The sequence below is a fragment of the Aquarana catesbeiana genome, linkage group LG03, assembly GCF_042186555.1.
Source record: "Aquarana catesbeiana isolate 2022-GZ linkage group LG03, ASM4218655v1, whole genome shotgun sequence".
Taxonomy (NCBI): Eukaryota; Metazoa; Chordata; class Amphibia; order Anura; family Ranidae; genus Aquarana; species Aquarana catesbeiana.
Window position 1 is genome coordinate 319,285,113 of NC_133326.1, and position 21,013 is coordinate 319,306,125.

The 21,013-nt window shown below is 40.9% G+C and overlaps 2 protein-coding genes across 3 annotated transcripts in view; both read left to right on the plus strand.

Moving 5' to 3' along the window:
- TCP11L2 (t-complex 11 like 2) overlaps window positions 1-3,076 on the plus strand; it is a 97,954-nt gene extending 94,878 nt beyond the window's left edge. For both annotated transcript variants that reach the window (XM_073620395.1, XM_073620394.1), the window contains exon 10: window positions 17-3,076. In XM_073620395.1, coding sequence (XP_073476496.1) covers window positions 17-252 — 236 coding nt within the window. In that variant the 3' untranslated portion in view covers window positions 253-3,076. The remainder of the gene's footprint in view (window positions 1-16) is intronic.
- Window positions 3,077-10,246: 7,170 nt separating this feature from the next.
- CCDC87 (coiled-coil domain containing 87) overlaps window positions 10,247-21,013 on the plus strand; it is a 111,502-nt gene continuing 100,735 nt past the window's right edge. The window contains exons 1-2 of the mRNA XM_073620397.1: window positions 10,247-10,420; window positions 19,926-20,109. Of these exons, the coding sequence (XP_073476498.1) occupies window positions 19,938-20,109 (172 nt within the window). The 5' untranslated portion in view covers window positions 10,247-10,420; window positions 19,926-19,937. The remainder of the gene's footprint in view (window positions 10,421-19,925; window positions 20,110-21,013) is intronic.

Below are 21,013 nucleotides of genomic sequence, written 5' to 3' on the forward strand. Positions count from 1 at the left end.
TTTTTTTTTTTTTTAGATAAACGGACCCAGGAGTATGTGACAACATTCCTCTGTCTTCCCTATCCATACAAGCGCATTCCCATAATCCCCGGGGGACTCGCAAATGTTCGCAAGGAAATGGAGTTTATTGGATTTCACTATGCCAACATTGTGAATTTTAACAAACAAGTGTATGGACCATTCTATGCTGGAATCTTCCGGAAGCTGCTCTTCAGTGAAGTGGAAGGAGGGAAGGCAGAGGCTCAGGCATAGGCCAGACTATTAATAAACAGTTGCACACCACATAATGTAAATAATCATTTCTCAAAAGAGTACGTAATCCGATGAGAGAAATATATTTTATAGATTTTAACTTGAACTCTTTTCCGAGCAAATGTGCTGTAAAGAAAAGTTTAAAGTTTCTTATGAAGAAGCCAGTATTTTTATAAACAGGTCAAAGTGTTGACGAGTGGAGCCTACATTGCGTGACGAATGCAAAATGCTTTTTGCTTGTGAGTTTTGGAATGTACTGAAGACTCCTTTTTTAATTGCACGTTGGTTTCAGGATATTCTGTTCAGCGTTGATCTGAGTTATAAAGCTCTGCGCAAACTGTTGGCGCTATATAAATCCTGTATAATAATAATAATCCGAAAGCATAATTCTTGTATGCTTTGCAATTCATATTCAGTTCCTGCAAGGACCACTAGTCATGTCATAGACCTGTCATGCAGAACATTCATTATTAGGATGAGTGAGGTTTATCTGAATATTTGTGACTGCGGCAAAGTACAACAAACATTTTCTATAACCCACCCAGCTAAATGCAGACATAGGACAAATGCCTTACCAGAAAAGTCATTCCACTTGGCATTATGTCAACATTTAGTAGACATTTGATGGGTTGAATCACTCATCTTCCTCTTTTTTTTTATCCCAAGGATTCCAGCCACAAGGTCTTTTTGCCTTTGTCCCACCATGAGGTCTTTCTAAATCTTCAAGTCTTTCTAAAGTCTCTTCACTCCTGCAGATGTGGGAGGGGGGCCCAATTACATTTTCTGTATACATCATAAGAATTTTAGAGGTATAGTAAGACCCCATCACAGTGGCTGTTGCAGAAAGTTAGAAATGGGTACTGTTCTTCACTTCCCAAAGTATCCAAGAAATTAAAAAAGCATTCGGCTATTTCAGCTATTTATCCTGTAACAAAAACTGAAATATTCGTTTTGTCTGAATCTTTGAGTTTGTATAAATGGTGCTACTTAAAAATATGAGCATGTCCTACTCTGCTTTAGGCCTGGTTCACACTGGTGCGACATACGCTCCGACTTTGAGAGCCGTCTTAACAGGTCCGACTTTGAAAAAGGTTCCTGCACTACTTCGGTCCATTTTCAGGTTTTCTCAATATCATTGAAGTAGTATCGTCGTCCTAACCATCCTTCTTGTGACATCTGACATGGTGATTACAGCAGCAGGAAAATGAATTTATGTCACACTGGGATTGTTTTAATTGGTCAAAGGACTATCTCAAAGTCAGAGCAAAATCGTATCCTGTTTATTCAAGTCGGATGGAAGTAGGACCGATGTCACAGGGCAAAGTCGGATCGACAATCGTGTCGTACCAGTGTGAACCCAGCCTCCAGGCCCAGTGGTGCTACGTGGGATCCGACACAAGTTGTTCCGACTTTAGAAAAGGTTCCTGCACTACTTTGCTCTGACTTTGATACGACTTCTAAGCCATAGAGTGTAAAAAGTCATATTAAGTCGGATTAAAGTGGGACTGAAGTTGCAGGGCAAGGTCGGATTGGAAGCCGTGCCACTTTCTTACCTGGGCTAATGGTGAATGTTGGATTACCCATGAGCACCCAAAAGAAGGGGATATTTTTTGGAACATTATTTTAATGAAATTGTGTTGCTGTAATAAGCAACCAGTTTTACCCTAATGCTCATAAAATGTGTATACTGCCAATTGGTTATTCTGGAAAACATCACCATTCTTCTTTACTCCATAGCTATTTCCCTGAAAGAACCAATCACAAGCTAGACCATTATATTTCTCCTTCATCAGCTTCAGATGCCAACATGTAATTGCACAATGGGTAATAGAATTCCACATCTTTCTTTCAAATGGAAACCCCCATTACATTTTCTCCTTTTTTTTTTTTTTTAATCGATTGAATGGTTAAATGTTATTTCTAGGTGTCTGAATGATCGATGCACAAAAATACAGTTTGTCTACTTTCTTCTGACAAATTGGAATTATTTTTTAGTCAATGAACACATTGGGTTTATTGTCACTACTGCCTCAATTAATCTTTATTAATTAAAATATAAAGAAAGACTGCAACCTGTAGACTACAGATATATCAAATAGAAATTACTATGCTATATATGCTTATTGCTCTTGATGATTGTTATGAGAATGTGCCTAATATATTGTGTCATGACATTACCTTATATTTACGATTTTTTTTTTTTGTTTTACTCTGAAATACATACAGTATATGGTATTTTCAGTAAGGCAGCAAAGTGTAGTAACTTATGGCAACTAATTGATTTTTCACAAACCTGGCTTTAACCATTTGAAATGTGATGGGTTGCTGTGCATTACTGCACTTTGAACCATGATCACTGTTAACATCGCTTTATATATTAAGTCCAATTCCAAGTAAATGGCTGTACCTTTTAATGCTCTGTGGGTGTGTGCTGTATAGACTTTCTGCAGGACAGAGTGGCATTTTATTAGTGTGATCCAGATGCCATGGCTGTCTAGTGTCATTTTAAGTAGTCATCTGAAGTCAATGTCTACATTATTGCAACTGCTGCATATATTTGCATTATGCAATACATACATACATGCATGCATACTCTGTCTGTTAAACAATTATTTGCGCTTTTTTTTTTACCATTTATATTATGCATGTTCTGATTGACTGACTATCTTTTTAATTTGTACAGTCATGGTTCAGAGAGCCATCTGATAGACCTGTTTTTATATGTTTTACTTGCTTTCACAATACATACCCTACACATACCCTGTATTTTATAACGCATAAGATTGTGTTTTGTTTTTTTGTTTTTGTTTTTTTTTTTTTTTTTTTTTTTTTTTTGCTATCCAGCATTCTATGTAAGTTGGGGCACTTAAGGAGTAGTGTCGGTAAAGGTAAAGATGCCATACTGCAGACAATTTCTCCGACTTCCCATTCTGATAATGAATGTACTGGATATAGAAATCACTTTTTTAAAGTGATAATTTCAGAGCCCTATCAGATGAAGGGTTGAAATTGATAAGATCTCAGTTTGAGCAAACAAAGTGTTAAAGGAAAACCTGCAGCAAATCCTTATTTCTCGTTGGCCCCCATGTGGGTTGCTATGGCTTCCTTATGTTTGGCGTATCTTCCTTGATCCAATCGCAAATATGTGGGAAGCTGACATAGACTGCGGCTTAGGGTGGCGCGTGTAATTTTCAGACGGAAGCAGGCTTATTCTCATTTAATCTGACTCCTGCAGTAGAATGCAGGCATTGAAGGAGGAATATGTACTAAAGGTTATATTTTTATAACCTTACTTTTTTTTTAATACAAGGTGCTGGAAACAGTCACCAGCAAACGTAGTCAGGGGGGGTGGTAATGTTGAAGAGGTCTGGGGCAGCACAGAATTGAAATCCAGACCTCTTATAGATCCAAGACCCTCCCATGTTTCATGTTCTAGGAAAACTGGCTGTGAAGTAGTACATACATGATCATTCACATGTATAGTGTTATCGCTACTGTAATATAATCTGAAAAGATGCATTTCATTTATATTTCATTGCTTGATCTTATAGCATGCCCCACTCACCAACCATTTTTAGTTTTGCATGCTCTATATAATATTTGAATTTTGTTTTATTATGACATGTGCAGATAAATTACTTATTTAAATTACTAGTTGTATTTTGGAACATATAATTATAATTTGTGTTTAGAAAGTTATTTTTTTTTTTGTGTTTGTTTTTTTTTTTTTTTTTTCAACCATTATGAAAGAAAATCTTGAAAAAAAAAAAAAAGTTTCCTCAGATTTACACAAATATATTTATGTTTTTCTCCACTGATTAGCACAAAATAACACCATTAGAGAGATTGTTATAATCGCCTATATATCATACATGAAAGGGAATGAAAAACCCATATAATGCAATACTGTTCAGTTAAATCCGCACAATTAACTTTTATGCACTGCTATTTAGACCCTGATGAAGTATTATTGCAGTTTTTAAATGTGCTTGACATTTTGGTCTTATGTAATAAAAGTACTTAGAGCAATGCTTTATAGTAAAGCACAGCAGCCAATAGTACTTCATCATTTATTGGCTGACCCATGTTAGGAAGAATGGTTGCTTTGGGTTATAGCAGGGGTCTCCAAACTATGGCCCCAGGGCCAGATGCGGCCCTTTGCCTGTCTTCTTATTTGGCCCTTGGGGCACTACTACTCCAACTGATACCAATGATGGGGCATTGCTTTCTTTCACTGATGTTGAGGCATTTTGTGTTCCCTTTGGCCACAGTCTGGCCCCCTTAAAGCCTGAAGGACAGTAAACTGGCCCTTTTCTCAAAAAGTTTGGAGACCCCTGGGTTATAGGATTGTTATATAGATAAAGTTGAAATGTAATGGAGATACTGTAAGTGATCTGAGGTTTTCGATTGTCCAGATCGTATGAAAAGATACATGGTAAGGACATTTACTGTGGCCGGTGGTCATTTGACAACAATGTTGATATACATTTCATTTCTACTATCATTAAAGGGTAACTCCACTTTCGTGGGAGAAAAAAAAATAGTAAAAAAAAATAAATTATACTATAGCGTACACAATTGTGACACAAGTCATATTGTAATTGAATGTTATTAAAAATTGTCTTTCCTTTTCAATCTGCAGCTGCTGTAATTTTCTGTAAAATTCAATATGGCTACCTGGAGTTGTTTTGCACACAGATGGTGTACAGAACGCCCCCCAGAGATGTCATTTCCTACTTGTGTAATTGGCTTACTGATTTTCCCAGTGGAGTTACTGTTTAAACATGACAATACTGGAATTTTACCAAAACTTAAGTATTTAGATAGTAAATAATTCTTACCATGATTCCAAAAAAAAAAAAAAAAAACTGGTGTTTTTAACACAGGGGGAGAGAGTGAAATTTGTTTATATTTTTTAAGTATTATGTCATTGTAACGTCTGTATATTTACAAACTTTAATAATGCAATAAAAAGTTGCAAAAAAATAGTTTTGTTTCAGTATCTTTTGTGTGTGTGTGTGTTGGCCAAATTTTCACAAACCTAGTCACCGGTGTGACTTGTCATGCGTTTTGACAGGTCCAAATCTCAAGACAAGTTGCACCCTATTGTCAGCAATATAACCGTTATACAATGACTTTTTGGTGCAGCACCGATTTGAAAAAAGGTTCCTGCACTATTTTTTGCTATTTCAGGTGCGACTTGCATAGACATCTGCATGAAGTCGCACAGATGTCAGCCAAGTCGCACCTGAAGCCGCACTGACCTGCGGCTTTGAAATCATGCAACTTCAAGTGAAGTCACACAATTTCAAAGTCGTGATTTTGTGTGAACGGGGGCTAAGGCCTCTTGCACACAGGGATATCTAGCTGCTGTGTAGTGCACTTGGGAGTCACAGGTCTAGTGACCAGCCCCACTGCCTGCAGCCTGTTAAAGTATATGACACGCTTTTCTACATAGCATTACAGTACCACTTATTCTAGGTAGACCAGTTGTTCTCGGTTTCGGGTGACAGTCCCCCAACTTTAGGGGGCTGTAGCCAGAAAATAAAGTGTCCCCCATTTTCTCCCCAGTTAAAAGGAATGTGTCTGTGATTTCTGTCCAGCTTCAATAATGATGTCTCCAGCCTGGGTGGCTGCAGGGTAATCCATCTTGGCAACATTTCTTTCATTGGCCTGGAACATGAGGAGTGTGTCCTCCCTTGGCTGCATCTGGGGTTACTAATGATTTTACATACCCATATCACGTGTTCTACCTGGTCCCTACCCTACAGCTTGTGTACACATTTTACACGGGAGGTAAGGATATGGATTATTCACTGCCTTGCTGTTCTTTGCAATGGTGACCTGGCTGCAGTGCTTACCTGGGCCTGGAGATGCTAAGTCAACACTACACCAGGGTATGGTGACGGCGCAAGGGGCTGAGTGAGCATTCAGGAGGAGCAGCTACCCTGTGCACAGTGTTTTATTGTGGAGAGAGAGGAGGCGATGCCCTGTGGCTAAGTAAATCGGTATTGTACAATAAAAAACCTGACTGAGTTTTTATTGTATAATTTTAATCCTATTCCTATATACCCACAGCTCCCTCTGGTGTGTGGGGGCTTTTTTTTTTTCTATTATTTTTAAGAGATCCATAAGCCACACATCATGAAGCAGGCCCATGTGGATGAATGGCAGCCTCAGCCTGGACTCCAGCTAGGCCATGCCCCCAACGTGTTTCGCTCCACCCCTCCACACCAAGGGTTGAGGCTTGTATTGGATGGAGGGAGGACTAGGTTTTGGAAGGCACTCTGTGCTTTACTTACTTTTGGCCTCTACACTCTGCGTGTTATGCACTTTTGACCCATAGTAAAGTAGACTTAGGCGTTATTAAACCATACCCCTTTAAGCCCCTCTCACCGTTAGGCTGGCCATAGATGTTTTGAATAGTGTATGGACAGGCTGAATATACCAAGTTGATCGATCATTTAACTTGGGTACAACCAGCCTGCTGGATTTACTTGCAATTATCGTTAGTGGCTGCTATAGCTGCTAGCAACAATCGCTATCTTCTCCCGTTAGGGACGGCTTCTCCAATCCATGGTTGCAGGAAAGAAATTTACACCGTCTATGGCTTGCCTTTGCACAATGTGGCCACACCTAACATTTGGGGTATCGTGCTTTTGGGTGCTGCTATTATCCCCACCCTAAAAAAACAAGCGGGCAAGGTCAGTAGTGCGTCCATGGATTTAATTTTGAAAATCTGACCACCTTGGTAAAGTCTATGGCAATCAACCCCAATATCATAAGTCATCAATGGAAATGAATTAGGGGAGCACCTTGAAGGGTTCCTCTATTTTGTAAATAAAGCAATGGGGACCCCTCCAAAATATATGCCCAAACCTCATCAAGGTAGATGAGGGTCTGGTATGTATTTTTGGGGGTCCCCATTGTATTATTTAGAAAATAAAGGAAGCTTGCAGGGAAAAGTGAATAAACAGCTTTTGTTTTCTATGTCAATTTTGCTGTACGTGTAATAAAAGAAGAAAAACTGACATGGAGCCTTAAAAATTCATACCAGACCCTTCTGCTTTGGTACAGATTTTAAGGGAGATTAAATTCTAGAACTGGATGCTGGAGCAATCTGCATTCTGACACCCACCATCCACTGTCAATCTGTACAGTATCCTACATCCTGAGGGACATCTCAGTTAGGGCTCATTCACACCAACCCACATGCTATACTATACCAGCTATACTGTGAAAGACGGCCATTGAAAACATTGTTTACTTTTTTTTTAACTTTATTGGCAGGTCACAAAATGAAACTTTATTTAGGTCTATGCACTGCTTCAGTGGGGTGCACCGAATTAAACAGCAGCATTCATATTCCTACGAGTTTTAGGAGGGGGTAGGCTGGCAACAGTCTGAGGAGGGTAAGTTCTGACTTTTTTTTTTTTTCAGTGTCTCGAGTAAACAGAAGTTAGTTCGCCTAATGCCGGCCATACACGTGCCAAACTATTTTTCGTTTTGAAAATCGCACCTTTGAAAAATCGTTCGATTCTCGACCATTAGTGGGCCACAGCAACTGCCAATTTTTGCGCAGCCATCAAATTTGAGTAATCGGGCATGTTGGAATTTTTTTTTTTTTTTAAGGAATAAATCTCGAATTAATGATGGAAGAATCATGCGAGAAATATAATCGTAAAAGAGATGCTCATGAGCTATGACCTTGAAAGAAAAGAAGATTTCCGGCTACTAATTTTCTTTTTTGTAACAACATGAGGTGAAATTGAAATCTTGGTTGGTTGCATTTTTAAATCAATGGTGGCACCATTGGATTACAAAGAGCAGGAATTTTTTGATCGACAAATCGTTCGGAATTTGACCCATATATGGCCTGCTTTGGTAAGAGTAACGGAATGGTTTGCTTAAAGCCTAACTGAAGGGAAAACTTTTTTTTTTTTTTCCCCCACTTTGGATAGAGTAATGGAGGGTTATACCCCTGCCAGTTTTCTTTTTTTTGTTTTGTTATCTGTGTCCCATTGCAGAGAATTCCCTTCACTTCCTGTCCCATAACCAAAACAACCAAAGCTAAGGAATCCCTGGATGTCACCCGAACTAGTGTCCCCATTGGAAGATTTCTCCTCTAGTCCTATTTTCTTTCACGTTTACTATAGAGGACAAATTGAGAGGATGAGTCTCCCTAATGGGGACACCCACAGCAATAAAAAGCTGACGGGGATTCTAATCTCTCTCCACTCTATTCAAACCTAAAAAAAAAAAAAAAAAAAAGTTTTGCCTTTAGTTAAATGAAACATCGACTATATTGTCTGTATTGGGAGGCCTGCCTTTACACGCACATGAACTTTAATGGCATCTCAGTCTTAGTCCGTAAGGTTCAATATTGAGTTGGCTCACCCTTTGCAGCTATAACAGCTTCAACTCTTCTGGGAAGGTTGTCCACAAGGTTTAGGAGTGTGTCTATGGGAATGTTTGACCATTCTTCCAGAAGCGCATTTGTGAGGTTAGGCACTGATGTTGGACCAGAAGGCCTGGCTCGCAGTCTCCACTCTAATTTGTCCCAAAGGTGTTCTATCAGGTTGAGGTCAGGACTCTGTGCAGGCCAGTCAAGTTCCTCCACCCCAAACTCGCTCATCCATGTCTTTATGGACCTTGCTTTGTGCCCTGGTCCAAATCATTTGGTGGAGGGGGGATTATGGTGTGGGGATGCTTTTCAGGGGTTGGGCTTGGCTCCTTAGTTCCAGTAAAGGGAACTCCTTAAGACCCCTTTCACACTGAGGTGTCGCTAAAGTGGCGGTTGTTTTTGCGATGCTTTAGCGTGGTTTTAGCAGAACTTTTTGGGGGCTAGTGGGGAGGTTTTTTAAGGTCATGTCCCGTTTTGCGGCGCTTATGAAGTGCTTTTAAGGAGCTTTGAAAGCGCTGCCCTTTCATTTCAAGGAAAGGAATTCATTTCTGGGGAGTTTTTGGAGCGATGTAACCCGCCCCAAAGATGCTGCTTGCAGGACTTTTCTAACGTCCTGCAAGCGCACCACCCGAGTGTGAAAGCACTCATGCAAATGAATTGGAGGCAGTTTTCAGGTGCTATTTCTAGCGTTAAAACGCCTGAAAACTGCCTCAGTGTGAAAGCGGTCTTAGGTGTCAGCATACCAAGACATTTTTGACAATTTCATGCTTCCAACTTTGCGGGAACAGTTTGGGGATGACCCCTTCCTGTACCAACGTGACTGCGCACCAGTGCACAAAGCAAGGTCCATAGAGACATGGATGAGCGAGTTTGGGGTGGAGGAACTTCACTGTCCTGACCTCAACCCAGTAGAACACCTTTGGGATGAATTAGAGCGGAGACTACAAGTCAGGCCTTCTCGTCCAACATCAGTGCCTGACCTCACAAATCTGCTTCTGGAAGAATGATCAAACATTCCCATAGACACACTCCTAAACCTTGTGGACAGCCTTCCCAGAAGAGTTGAAGCTTTTATAGCTGCAAAGGGTGGGCCAACTCAATATTGAACCCTACGAACTGGGATGCCATTAAAGTTCATGTACATATAAAGGCAGACGTCCCAATACTTTTGGTAATATAATGTATGTTAAGTGGATTGCACAGATCTCAGTGTGTGTGCTTAACAAAAGCTGCATTCCCATCTAAATGCCCGTTTCTGCCTGTGTTTTTAAAAACACGGCACAACACGATTATGGTGGCATTACTTCTTAATGGCACCTCAAATGCAGGTCATGTGACAAAATTTGCTAAAAATGTAGCAAAATGGGCTTCCCTATGCTGTCATGTGACAAATGCAGAAAAAAAAAACATTGTGCAGGTGGTTACATGGGGACACCTAGCTTGTGTTTACACATATAGCCGACTATGGGATTTCTTTGCTGTCATCTGAACACAATAGAATGGAAGCAGTGCAGTCTGCAGAAGAGAAATCAGTCACTGAAAGCAGTGCATGGACTCAGGCCTCCTCTGCAATGTTTGGGCGTTGCTTAGCAACAAGATGTCCCAGCACCATTGTGTGTTGCTTTTTTCCTAGTGTGCTCAGGGGCCCGGCTCTGGCAGGAACTATTCCCATGTACTAGACGGCTGCCATGACCGGTTTATATCAGTCTGGTGACAGCAGATGAGAGTACTACCTTCGGATTCTTCATATACACCCTTCAATCAGTAAGTGTTACATGGGAACCCAATGCCCACTGATACATAGCATTTCATGGTTTTATTGTACCTGCCATATTTTACTTCTTTGCTTTCTTCAGATTTTATTCTCCATTCGCATGGGCGTTTTGCAATGGTGCGAATCCCAGCAGCAGAAATCTACTGATTCCAGCCTCTGGGTTTGACAGCTGTGAGTGGATAGCTGAGGCCGCCTAGCCCATACATTGCAATGACAGGCTGTCGGGCAGAGTTCACACTGATGCGATGCAGGACACTGCATGTAATTCACACAGGAATCGCAGCGCATTCGCACCAAACTTGTGCGGGACCCTTTTTTTGTCTGCACCATAATCGAATCACATGGGCGTTCACACCCATGCGATCTGATTCTGCAAATCGCACTGCCTTTTGCAAACCGATTTCGGGCTGTCATTAACTTAATATACACTCCGCACTTGGTACGCATGTACAGGTTGCGATTTTGATGCGGTGTGGATTTGCAGCGAATTCGCACTGCATCTAGTGTGAACCGTGCCTCAGTGACAGCATCTATTTGTGCCTGCTCGCACAGCCAGCGATTACCTGCAGTGACTGTAGCTGGACACACTTTTCAGCTATCCGCTTACAGCACCAGCAATCAGGAGATTCCTGCCACTGGGATATTCGTTGTGGCAAAACACCCGTGTGAATGGAGCCTAGTTATCACAATTTGCTGAGATGGCATGTTGGCACATCAGCCTCATGCATGAAAGGTGGGCTTTAACTCCCAGCAACCGCACACATGTCCACTGTGGTTCTGTGCGCACTCACCAGGGTTGCCAACTGTCAGTAAATTCGCAGACAGTTCATAAAATATGTGATTTTTACATCTGTCCAGTTTACAAACTGTCCTTGAATTTCATGATGGTTGGCAACCCTGGCGCTCACTGATTGCTCTCACTCAAGGCTTCTGATCAGGAACCAGTGGGACAGGTTTGAGATCATTTGATCACTTATGCCGCGTACACACAACCGGACTTTCTGTCAGAAAAGGTCCAACAGAATCATTCCGTCGGACATTCCGATCGTGTGTGGGCTTCATCGGACCATGTCTTTCAAAAATTCTGACAGACCTACAAATAGAACATGTTTCAAATCTTTCCGACGGACTCAATTCTTATTGAGAAAACCGATCGTCTGTATGCTAGTCCGACGGACCAAAAATGACGCAAGGGCAGCTATTGGCTACTGGCTATTGAACTTCCTTTTTCTAGTCCCGTCGTACGTCATCACATTCTAAACGATCGGACTTTGGTGTGATCGTGTGTAGGCAAGTCTGTTTCAGCGGAACTCCGTTGGAACGACCACCAGAGTCTACTCTGACGGAAAGTCCGGTCGTGTGTACGCGGCATTAGAGAGACAATCACGGCATTCACATGATACAGAAGCTACACCAGTGTTACGGGTTAAACACAGTCTAATCAAAACTTTATACTTTCCAGATCACTTTTTATTGCATTTAAATGTGCTTGCGTTTAGATACGTTTAGAGTACGTCATTTCCCACTGGACACAGAGATTTCTATTTTCTTTGCATCCTGAATGCACCTAAACACAAGTAAACACAGTTTGTTTTATACATTTTAAGGGCTGGTTCACACCACAAAAACGCACTCCAGATCCATTCTGGGTGCGTTTCTGCATGTGTGCTTTTGACACATTTTTGGAGATTTTGGAGCGATGCATTTCAGATGCTATGTTTTTTCCTGTTTTTTTTTTTTTCACTGTACTGGGGTCCTGTGTGTTTTTGATGCGTTTTACCGTGTTCCAGTACAGTCCAGTGCAGGAAAAATGCAGCATGTTCTATTTTTTGTTCTGGAACTGACCACACTGGTGTGAATCATGCCATTGGAAACATATAACCTACTATGCATGCGTTTTTGATGCAGAAAAAAAAATGCACTGGACTTCATGTGGTGTGAACTGGCCCTAAAATCATTATCTGCAATTTATATGCATTCAGTAATGTGCATTAAACACACGTATGTCATTGCCAGGGTGAATGAAGCCTAAACTGAACATACAATATATAATCTGATTGTACAATCTCTTTACACTCTATTTTATCCTAACCAAACCTACAGAACATATGAAGAAATCTATTCTAAACATCTCTTTAAGTTATAAAAGCAGGCAGGTCATTCTACTAGATAGCCGAAGGTAGATCTAGGAATGAAGCTCATTGCACAATCTGATTGTACAATCTCCTTTAGATATGCCAAAAAACATGCATTGTAGAGCCTGCCTGACTGGATGAAAATGGATTGGTTAGATTAGGTAGTTCTTCATATTAAAATCACGGTATGCGTAAACCTCGCGCTGTGGATATAGTAAAAATATGTGATGATAAGCTGCTCTCCTCAAAGTGTAGACAATACTAACTACTACGTGATTTTTTTTTTTAAACAATGGTAGGGGGCGCTAGAGTGCTAACAAACTAATCAGTGAATTATCACAAACATCAAATCAAACTTTACATTTCCAACTTGATATGCATAATAAAGTGCACTGTGCTTGATAAGTGAATGTACAGTTGATATAATATATAATAAAATAAAATCCTTCAAAAGTCCATAAATTCTTCTGTGATATATTGCCGAATCATAAGTTATGAGGTCTTTAATCCTATACTTTTTGTTGGTAGCGGTAGAGGAGAATTCTTTAAGGTTTTTTAAATTATTACGGGTATGTCTGCATGCTAAGCAACAGCCACATGCATAGAAGCCAGACATAAACCCGAATAACTGGTTACTCTTAATCACTGGAGGATCCACCACCCCAAGGGCGACCAGATCCCTCAACACTGGGGCCTTGCGAAATATAAACTGAGGACGTACAGGCAGAACGGGCCTTATTATAGCAAAAAGTAAAAAATATAGTTTTTTTTCAAAATTGTTGCTCTTTTTTTGTTTATAGCGCAAAAAAATAAAACCTGCAGAGGTGATCAAATACCACCAAAAGAAAGCTCTATTTGTGGGGGGGGGGGGGAAGACGTCAATTTTGTTTGAGTACAGTCATTTGTCATTTAAAGTGACGCAGTGCCGTATCGTAAAAAGGGCCTGGTGTCTAAGGGGGAAAATCTTCTGGTCCTTAAGTGGTTAACGGGGCGTAAAATGAACGAGCTATCCAAATGACAGATTTTTTTTGTCTAGTGTATGGGTTAGTCACCCACTGTATTGTGCATGCATACCTCCTGGGGACTTCAGTAATTAAATCTTTGCATTTCTGCTTTCTTTAAACATATCCTTTTAAGATGGCTATGCATTCATCATATTTTTCGTTCAAGCAGCAGGTTGAATGAAAACAAATGTTCTGATTACCCCACCCACACATTTAACGTGGATGGGGGAATCCTTCCCACTGCTCTATTGTGTTCTGATAGCGGGGAAGCTTCCACGCCGTCAGAACACACTGATCGTTCAGGAAAAACCTGACAGGCTAGTTGTATAGAGGTCGATCAGTACCCTGCTAAACTGGCGAAATTTCAATTCATGTATGGCCACCCTAAGTCCTGGGCTTCTGAGCCTTGCTGTTGGAATTTCCATTTATTTTACACTAACCTGGATCTAGATCAGGGGTCTCAAACTGGCGGCCCTCCAGCTGTTTTGCGAAACTACAAGTCCCATGAGGCATTGCAAGGCTGACAGTTACAAGCATGGCTCCCACAGGCAGAGGCATGATGGCACTTGTAGTTTCGCAACAGCTGGAGGGCTGCCAGTTTGAGACCCCTGATCTAGATTGTAAATGAATGACATGTAGTTTGCTAAAGCACTGTGTATCATAGACCTTTTTTTTGCCTTTCTTGCCTGTAGTACCTGCCTAGTTTAGAGTAGGCTGCTAGGTAAATTTAGTTAGTTCCTCTGTAAACAGTGCAGCAGGGGCTGTTCCATGTCTCACACGCTGCTGTTTTGCAACTTACCCTTGTTTTCTAGAGACTTCTGAAAGTATAGTGGGAGGTAGATAGTAAGAATATTTATGGAGCTCTGGCCAATTCATGGGAAGGTGTGCCCAGTAGGTGGAGTTCCTGTTCCCATTAAAAAAACCTTAAAAGCAACCCTTAAATTGATTCATGAGCCAAAGGAAGAATGTTGGAAATGCTGTGTGCCTGGCTGCACATGCTGTCAGTGGGGTAGCACTTCATATCTACCGTATCAGCACTACTGGTCTCCTGCACCACTTTCTGTCCATATGCACTCCAGTGATGACTGCATGGCATTTCTCAAGGCTAGTTCCCAGATGGTGACTAAAGTGGGCCATGCAAGTACATTGGAGTTGCTAGTAACCTCCATTGGGAGAGCCCACAACAATGTTACAGTACGAACAATGGTGAAAAAGGGACATAAGGGTTGATTTACTAAATGCAAAATGATTGTGCACTTTTGAAAATGCAGTTGTATTCTGCAAGTGCAGTTGCTCCAGAGGTTAGTAAATAAGGTGAAGCTTCACTTTACAAAGCACATTCAATCACATGCAAGGAAAAGAAAAAAAAAACAGCATTTTTGCTTGCACATGATTGGATGATGGAAGTCAGCAGAGCTCTCCCTCATTTACTAAGCTCTGAAACAACTGCACTTACAGAATGCAACTGCATTTTCAAAAGTGCACAGTCTATTTGCCTTTAGTAAATCAACCCCAGAGTGTTGTCAAACTATAACAGGAAGTGCCTGAACAAGGACAAGTTATTTTAGTGAATGTTGCAGGTTTACTTCTTTTACAGGGGACTGCTGGCTGATAATTTTTTTTTTTTTGAGAAGTTTTAAAGCTTATGTGAGATTTTATTGACTGGGATTTACATATCCGTCAATGTTAAATTCCAGCAACCTTCTTTTTTTTTTTTTTTTTTTTTTTTTTGACAGAGAGTGAGAAGGGTTAGAATCTCTGCCAGGTGTCTGTGTCTTCACTAGAGAAATTTGTCATCACTACTAGATGGGTGTCAGGCAAGACAGGAAGTCAGGTGAAATCTCAATGCAGGAAGAGAAGTGAGACTCCGAAAATCACTTACATTTGCTTCGGCTTCAACACACATTAACAGCTTTGAACAGGCTTTGTTAAAGCTCTCTGAACACTAGTTAAAGCCTCTGTCACTAAATAAAATAGTTAGCTTACAGTCCTGTTTACACCTGCTTTTGCTTTGCTTCTCTTCAAATATTATACCCCATGTAACTTTAGTGGTGCTTCAAAGCATCTTCAAAGCCTCCATAGAAGTCTATGGCAAAGCTCGCTTGAAGCCCCACTAAAGCCCCACCGAAGCCTCATCTAAGCACCAAGTAAAAGCAAGGAGGTGTAAACAGGACTGTAAGCTAACCATTTTATATAGTGACAGGGGCTTTGAATGGCGTTCAGAGAGTTTTAAGGACTAGTTTACACTTGCTTCAAAACATAGCTCCGGACACGCTTTGTTAAAGCTCTCTGAACGCCAGTCAAAGCCTCTGTCACTATATAAAATGGTTAGCTTACAGTCCTGTTTACACCTTGCTTTTGCTTGGTGCTTCGATGGGGCTTCAAAGAGGCTTTGGTGGAGCTTCGATGAGGCTTCAAGCGAGCTTTGCCATAGACTTCTATTGAGGCTTTGAAGATGCTTTGAAGCACCACTGAAGCTACATGGGGTATAAATTTTGAAGTGAAGCCGAAGCAAAGCAAAAGCACGGTGTAAACAGGACTGTAAGCTAACCATTTTATTTATTGACAGGGTCTTTGACTAGCATTCAGAGAGCTTTAACAAAACGTGTCCCGAAGCCATGTTTTGAAGCAAGTGTAAACTAGCCCTTAACCACTTCAGCCCCAGAAGTTTTGGCTGCTCAATGACCAGGCCATTTTTTGCGATACGGCACTGCGTCGCTTTAACTGACAATTGCGTGGTCGTACGACGCTGTACCCAAACAAAATTGACATCCTTTTTTCCCACAAATAGAGCTTTCTTTTGGTGGTATTTGATCATCTCTGTGGTTTTTATTTTTTGCGCTGTAAACAAAAAAAGAGCAACAATTTTGAAAAAAACACAATATTTTGTACTTTTTGCTATAATAAATATCCCCAATTTTTTTTTTAAAAAAAGCTAATTTTTTTCTCAGTTTAGGCTGATATGTATTCTTCTAGATATTTTTGGTAATAAAAATCATAATAAGCGTATATTAATTGGTTTGCGCAAAAGTTATAGCGTCTACAAAATAGGGGATAGATTTATGGCATTTTTATTATTATTATTTTTTTTACTAGTAATGGCGGCAATCTGTGATTTTTTCGTGACTGCGACATTATGGCGGACACATCGGACACTTTTAACACCTTTTTGGGACGATTGACAATTATACAGTTGACTGTGTGTTCTAACTGTAGAGGGAGGGGGACTGACTATAGAAGGTGACAGATCGTGGTTCCTAGCTATTAGAAACTCACGATCTGCATCTCCTCTCACAGAACAGGGATTTGTGTGTTTACACACACACACACACACGTCTCTGTTCTGCCTCCCATACCCGCGATTGCTCGTGGCATTGCGAGCATCGACACCCCTGCAGTGCAGCGGGCGCCCACGTGCCTGCTATTCCACTTAAAGGAACCGACGTACAGCTACGACAGTACGCGGGATCGTACCGATCTGCCGCAGTATAATGACGGCGGCTGGTTGGCAAGTTAAAGTGGATGTAAACCCTCACATATACCCAGTGAAGTGAACAGCCTCCGATGATACACAGGGATGAAACAAATCTCCCTACATAAGCTTTACATGTATATCTACTGTCTTCAGCTTTTTAATTCCTTTCAAAAGTTCAGATCGTGTTAGAGATTTTCTCTTCCTGGTTAGCAATTCAGTGAAGCCTGGGCATACAGCCAAGACAGCTGATTGGAGCAAAGGCACACACCCCCTCTCCTCATAGGTAGAGACTTTCAGATCTGTTCGTTCAGTCGTTCAGTCCTGTGCTCATCTATTTATAGCATCCTCCCCAACACAAAACTCAGGCTGCTTTTATCTTTTGTGATGGAGAACTTGTCAGATGTTCTCATGCCATGCAGAAGAATGGGCAGGAGAAAGATATGGGACATAGGGCTGTGAAGAGAGATAAGAAAACACTGCAGATTTATGTGCCCAGCTCAAATTTCATGAATCGGGTTTACATCCACTTTAAGCTGGCCATACACTATACAATCTATATGTACAATGTCCTTTAGGTGGATGGTGGTGTAGTCCTCTTTTGGGTGGGGGATTATGACAAATGGCCCTCCCCAAACAGGATATTGCCCTAAACCTGTAGGTAAATAAGAGAACCAGAACCTTTGTTAAGTGGAGAGTGGGTTTGATCATAAAGTTCAGAGAGCCTCTAGTCAGGACAGAGCCACTGTGGACAGAGGGGATTTCCTTACTGGGAAATTAACCAGTAAAAAATAAAGTAATTGGGAGCAGAGGAGCCACTGCAACCAAAATACAACATTAATCATAAGGATATAGATGCATACTAGTATAGAAATAATACAAGCTTTATAACAGTACATACATCCGATGTTCAAACAAGTATTATCAGCAAAGGGCCCAACAAGAGTCCTGGTGGAATTGTGCACATATACTCAGGTATATATAGTTATTACTAGAGATACCTCCTGATGAATGTTGCAGCTAAGTTCATTTGCAACGGCCCCTGAAGATGACTCAGATACAGTGTCCATCTTTGTGTCTGAGACCTGAACAGAAGACCTGCGGTGATGGGGAGATTTTTCAATTGTTGTCCAACCAGCCTGCAACGCAGCTACTCACACGCAGAAACTGTTGTGTGGCACTAGGACCCAGAGTCAGCCATTTCACTCTGCGCTTTAGTCCTTCCCTAGTAGTTTCTGATCTATCATGCAACCAGACCTTTAACTACCAGAAGTTGCCGTCAGATGCCTAACCTGGCTCTAGCATATCCTGATTATTGAGCTCTAAGCTAAAACTAGCTATATAATCCCAGACCAGAAGGGACAGGGTTAACTAAAATAAAAGGAGCTGCATAGAAACCATACCTCCCAACTTTTTGAGATGGGAATGAGGTACACCAATTAGCAAAAGCATGCAGGCATAGGACACACACCCTGCCACGCCCCCTTAAAGGAGACTTGTACAAAAAAAAACAAAACAAGATTGGTTAAACCCACAAGTGCTTTTTTACCGCCACTATTCCTTTATATTGGCTTTTGGAATTTACAAATGCAGCAATTTAGAAATCAGATGAAAGGTTTAGCACTGGGAAACACTTTTTGAGAGATAAAAAGTGCATTTTAAAAACAACTATATAGATCAGCCCAAAATGAGGGACAAATGAGGAGGAAAGAGGGACAGAGGGACATTGCTCAAAATCAGGGACAGTCCCTTGAAATCAGGGACAGTTGGGAGCTATGTATAAACTCTATTGCAATAACCGGTTTGTCTACTAATATACTATAAAGTGACCACTATACACATACAGTAGCACAGATCTAGCTATCTGGCACTGTGTATGTTTGATAATAACAATAGGACAGAGTCCTGTCTGCCACTAGGATTCAAATCAAGAAAGTATGGGCAGCTACAGTTAAACAGCCAGAACGTAGGAAAATGACCTAATAGTCTTTGCTTCTGATCTGAATAAAGTACAGTATAGCAGTCCCTGTATCTGGAAATGTGGTCTCTCGCTCTCTCTTTTCCTGTTTCAGAGTGACTCCTGTCTCTTGCAGTATCCTATGGAGCCACCCTTGCATTCAGGGACTAGAGTTATGTCTCCCTACACTGTGTGCATCAATAGAAATATGGAGCCCCATAGCCTAAGATACCAAGGCACTCCCTTTCTCCTCCCTCTTCTTCCCCCCTCTCTTTCTCAAGCTTACAGACTGGCTTTAGACTGCACTGTCCACTGTTAACTATTTTCTGTATTGGAAGTTCAGGGAAGTGGCACGGAGAGAGCAGGAGCCAGCACCCCTGAGAGTTGTAAAACCGCAAGTGCTAGGGTTAGATTATTACCAAATAGATTACTGGGAAATGTTTATTTTGTTGTCCTCAATGTGCTAAACTAAAAAACACGGAGGGTTTTATACTAAGGGGCCGACAGAAGTTAGATGACTATGTCCTTAGCAGACCGGATGAGATACTAATGAGGCAACCTCACAACTATTTTATGCAGGGCAAAGTAACAGGGCATTGACCACCTTTTACAAAAATGGGAAAAATGCTCACACATTACCAAAATAAGAAATGTGTATTCATTTAAATTCTGCATTGAAGCCTGCAGAGCATTGCAACCACTGCAGGGTTTACATCCCATCCCCGAGTCTGTATGAAGTTATGGATCTTCAGCTATCAATGCAAGTCTACAGTGGACCAACCACAAGACTGACAGGTCTGCTGGGCACTGCTCACAACAGAACTGACATCCCTGGACATCATTATAATGATCATAGGTGCTCTTAATAGCTGTGTATAGACTTCACTGAGATTCTGATTTCGATTTGATCTGACATTTGTATTCCAGATTATTGCAAACATGGTAAATGACAGCGGAGGTCTGAAGTCCTTCCCTAAGAACAGAAAACACACTTCACCATCCACAGAGGAGAGCCTGGATGTCCATAGATTACATCAGCTGTACAATGATATCCTAAAACCCCTCACTTTATTCCCCAATCAAACTCCGCGCACCGGACCGAAAAAAAAAGGTTTGCTTACCTCTACCTTTATAATCAATAGGGACTATATAATATCACTCCTGTTGAAATGACAGCACTATTTGATCAATAAAATGTCATATCCAAAAATGGAAAAGTATTACATGCTACATTTCATTGTATGTATCCCAAAAATGTGAGGTGAAAGGGAATGTGTAATGCCTTCATTTTTTTTTTTTTTGGATGAATGTATAAAAGGATATGTATGATACACATTTATGTTTTAAAACCCAGTTTCTTTGTAGAATCTTTATATATTTCCATGAGTGTAGACATACTGTATTTGTCCATTACATGGGCAGGCTTTGCTTCCTGCTTTGCAGTGCTACACATTAGCAATATTTTGATGCTTCTTCTCGCCGTGCTCATCATACACTGTTAGTATTTTCTTTGAACCAGCAAATGAAAAAAAAAAAAAACAAACAGTTTCCTCCATCTACACAAATGAGGTGGATGGAGAAATTTTCCCTGCTAGGGGATTGTATTCTGACAGCTGTATTCGCCACTGTCAGAATACACTGATCAGTGGCTGCAGCTGCTGGTCAAGAAACATTTTCCAACATGTCCCTTTGACAGAAGTCGATCCAGCGATTGATATTCACTATATTACCAAAAGTATTGGGACTGTCTTTACACGCACATGAACTTTAATGGCATCCCAGTCTTATGCTGGCCATACACTATACGAAAAATCGGCCGAAAAATCGTTCGTATAGACACTTCGTTCGTTTTTCGGCAAGTTAATGGGCACAAATCGATAATCGTTTGTGACGTTTTTGTGGGAAAAAAATGAACGGGAAGTTTGGAAAATTTCTGCCGAACGTACGATAAATTGCAAGGTTAATGTGTTTCCCGTCCGAACTGCCTGCACTAGGTATATGTAAAAAAAACGAAC